Here is a 3,606-nt window from a genome sequence, read left to right as displayed (position 1 = left end):
TCTCTCTGCTCTGAGTGATTGTCTAAAAAAGAATTAAAAATGGCCGAGAATGTGGTGGAGCCGGGCCCGCCTTCAGCCAAGCGGCCTAAACTCTCCTCACCGGCGCTCTCCGTGTCCGCCAGCGACGGCACAGGTCAGTCTCGGGGGCTCTGGCCCTCCCCACCTTTCGGTGCCGCAATTGCTACCCTTTTCTCCCCTCTTCTGCCTAAATCTGCTTCACCCTCTCGCTGCTCTTCACTCGTGCCTGCCTTCGTCCTTTCCGTCTGTCTGTTTCTCCTGGTTTTGCTCCATTTGAACCTATTGGCTTTAATGGCATCGGGAGAGTGCTCGGATGTTTCTGCCCTTCTATTTTTTCGGAAGTGATTGAAAGCAAAGCTGTTCAGTTTATTGTGCTTTTGATCAACTGCAGATAAGATGTAACAGTTTGTCATTTTCGTGTCTTTCACAGTAGTAGTTATTACTGAGCTCCTTGCAAACCATGTATCTTTAATGCCAGTTGCAGAAACAGTGCTGAGGATGATGTTTTCATACGCTTTATTGCTGAATTATGTATGTACATTCGTACACGTATGTGTCTTGTTTCTTATTTTATTTTGCATATACAAGGTGTTTTTTTACAGCTTGTTCAGAAAAGAGATTTACCTCTCTCCTGTTTTCCTTTTTTAATTCTTACGTGCAGTCTGCTTATTTGCTTTACTTTTTACAGTCCTCCTTACTTTTCCTTGCAGAAAGATATTTAAAGACTGCTTTCCTGACTGTAAGAGACCATCGACTTTAAGAAAAAACAGCTAAAACCAAAATCCGTATCCCAAGCTTGGGGTATAAGGTTTATTGAGGCTCTTACCATCTTAGAATTAATATGTTATTTCACCTTATTTGCATTAAGAATCAACATGGAGTGTAGTTCGTCTTGCATCTCCCATTTCTTTGCTGAGACCAAAATGTCTGAAATTCCTCTGTAGACTTAAGAGCTGCGAAGATTCTCTGCAGTCCTGCAAAGGTCCTCGGTGATGCTGCGCAGGCAGGCTAGAGGCTGGGAATCTTAAGTGTCCCAATCCCTAGCCAATACGAACTGGTTGTACTGGGAGGGGGAGGGAGTAACAAAGGGCCGTTCAGCTTTTTAATGCTTTTTGAGAAGCAGATGAGTATTTGGTGTCATTTTGCGATGAGAGTACTTGGTTACCTGTCCCACAGGAGTTTCTTTGAACTCACTTTAGATCTTCTTATCCTGTGGCACATGGAGGAGGCCTCCGCCTGCCAGAGTCTGAGCAGTGGCATTTCTGAAGCCACTGGTGGTCTTGCCCAATGCAGTTAACAGCTGGCAAGAAAAAGGAGGAGTTGTTTCTTGTTTTGTTTGCTTGCTTTTAATGATTCTCATTTGGTAGCAAACAGGTTTTAGTAGCTGTTTTTGTTTGAGCAGTGGATGTGATTCCACTTGGAATCATCAGGGAAATTCCAATTATTGCCTTCTCTCATCTTGGTGAATGACATATTACTTTTGAAAAGTTTGTGTGTAACTTTTAATGCATGTTAGATACAGGTAACACTATGTTGTAACTGGAGGACCTGACTATTCCTAATATCAACAGGTCTCTAGTAAGAGAGTAAGAGTGTTGGAGAGGCTGCTTTTTAGCTAGAGCTAGTTATTGGGGGTTTTATGCTAGACTTGGAAACCGGTACTTAATTCCCTGGTAGCCAGTTTTAATTTGTCTTGATAGTGGTTATCTTGCTCTGTTTAGAGAGGTGAACTAAAAATATATGCTGTGAGACAAGTCCTGATTTAAAGATATATTTTAATTCAGATGAACTCACATATCTATGTGAAGACCTTTGTGATCAGATAAGGTTTGGATAATGTTTCAGTTTAACAGGTCCAGATTTTTGCAGAGTACTTAGTTTATTTTAATTATAAGCTTACTGGGCAGCTTAATGAACTTTTTAGAGTCATACTGAAACGTGAGGGATTGATGGACAGTTTCAGTAGTGCACAAATGGGGTAGTTTGTCTCAAAGTGATGGAGACTGTCCTCACCAGATAGCTATGCAGAGGCTTACAGTGGTGCAGAGACTTAGATATATGCTACATAAAAACTATTAAAGGAGTCTTACTCTTCTGGGCTTTTTTTGTTTGGTTGGTGATTTTTTTTTTTATTTGTTTTGTTTTTTGTTTGTTTGTTTTGTTTTTGACACCTGGATTTGTGACAGTTCCACTTTCTGTGTTTTTCTAGCATATCATTCTTTTTCTCTATTTAGATGAAATCAAACTTCTTAACCCGTATGCGTGATTTGAGGGTGTTTCTTCATTTGCTGCTCGAGAGACTAATTTTTTTGTCCCACCTTTGCTGCTGTGAGAAACTCCTTTAAGTTTACATTTTTAACCTATCTGCTCCTTAAATTTGCTTTGAAATAGTGCAGGCAGCTTTCATTAAGTAAATTCCACTTATAGAATCTGTTGTATTGTCCCCACTCCTTAGTTAATTATAGAAAATAAATAACCCAGTGCTTATGTACTTACTCAAGCACTCTTTCTCGAACTGGTAGATTCACTGCATCATCAGAGAGAGGGAAGGAAAAAGGTAACAAACTTGCACTGTTGATGAAACTTTTCACAGCACATGTTCACAGTGGCTTTCTCAGTGTTTTCTTTTGCTGTTAACTTTTTGACTCGTGTCTTAATCTGAAATACTGTTTTAGCTAAAACCAGTGACTGTAGTTACTTATGCCCAAACTTACAAATGTTGTTTATTTATATTGAAGACTAAGGTGAATCTCTAATTCACATGTGTTTTCACAGTGGATCTGGATGATACTGGGCTTGGAATGTACTAAACTCAATATAGCTGCATTTCCCACTGTCGTTGCAGTGTTGCATCTCCTTATGTCTTGAAAGTCTTAAATGATTTGTGTGTTCCTTGCTCAGAATTTGCTTTGCCATATAACATGCTGTGTTAATGTAGGTTTCAGTTGCTTTATTGGTGCTAATTCCTTCTTGAGAAGGTAAGAGTAACATAGACTTACAGGGAAACCAAAATGTTTGTAGCACATTTTCTAATAAACATTTTGAAGTAATTTAGGAAGTCTTGGTATTGTCAGTGTTGTGCAGTATGTTAGAATTTTCGAATGGTCTCATTTTCTTCTTAAATACTGTGTAGTTCGAGAATAGCTTCAGGAGCAGGACTGTGTGGGTTCCCTTAAACTGCCGGAGGTTTTTCTACAACTTTTTTTTTTTCCCTATTTAAATATTAAATTTGTCGCATTTGAGTGATAAGAAGAATGATAATTATACGTATATCTTACCCAGAGGTTAACTTTTCTGAGGACCATTACAGCTGTATATTGGGATCTGTACCATTTGTTGGTACAGTATCGTTAGTATGGGAAGTGAGTTTGTGACACTGGGTACACAGCTCTTGTGTACTAGCATGGTTACATTGACAGAAGTAGCTTGCCACTGTGGCTCATTTTGCTTACCTTTCATCTACTGGTAGAAACACTGTTTCGATATGTTGCAACTACTCTTTAACGAGACTTCCTTAAACATTGTATTAGTAAGCTGAGGTATGCTACTCTGTGTCGTTCTCCCATCCCGTCCCCCCCCCGTCCCCCT

At 39.6% G+C, this 3,606-nt stretch overlaps 1 protein-coding gene across 1 annotated transcript in view; it reads left to right on the top strand.

The window, feature by feature from the left end:
• Positions 1-39: 39 nt before the first annotated feature.
• The window catches only part of EP300 (E1A binding protein p300), a gene marked incomplete at its 3' end in the record, with an annotated part of 59,876 nt that continues 56,309 nt past the window's right edge, over positions 40-3,606 (top strand). The window contains 1 exon segment of the mRNA XM_010015441.1: positions 40-133. Within this exon segment, the coding sequence (XP_010013743.1) occupies positions 40-133 (94 nt within the window).

This window comes from Nestor notabilis, unplaced genomic scaffold (assembly GCF_000696875.1).
Source record: "Nestor notabilis isolate BGI_N333 unplaced genomic scaffold, ASM69687v1 scaffold905, whole genome shotgun sequence".
NCBI lineage: Eukaryota > Metazoa > Chordata > Aves > Psittaciformes > Psittacidae > Nestor > Nestor notabilis.
This window is presented reverse-complemented; position numbering and strand designations above follow the sequence as displayed.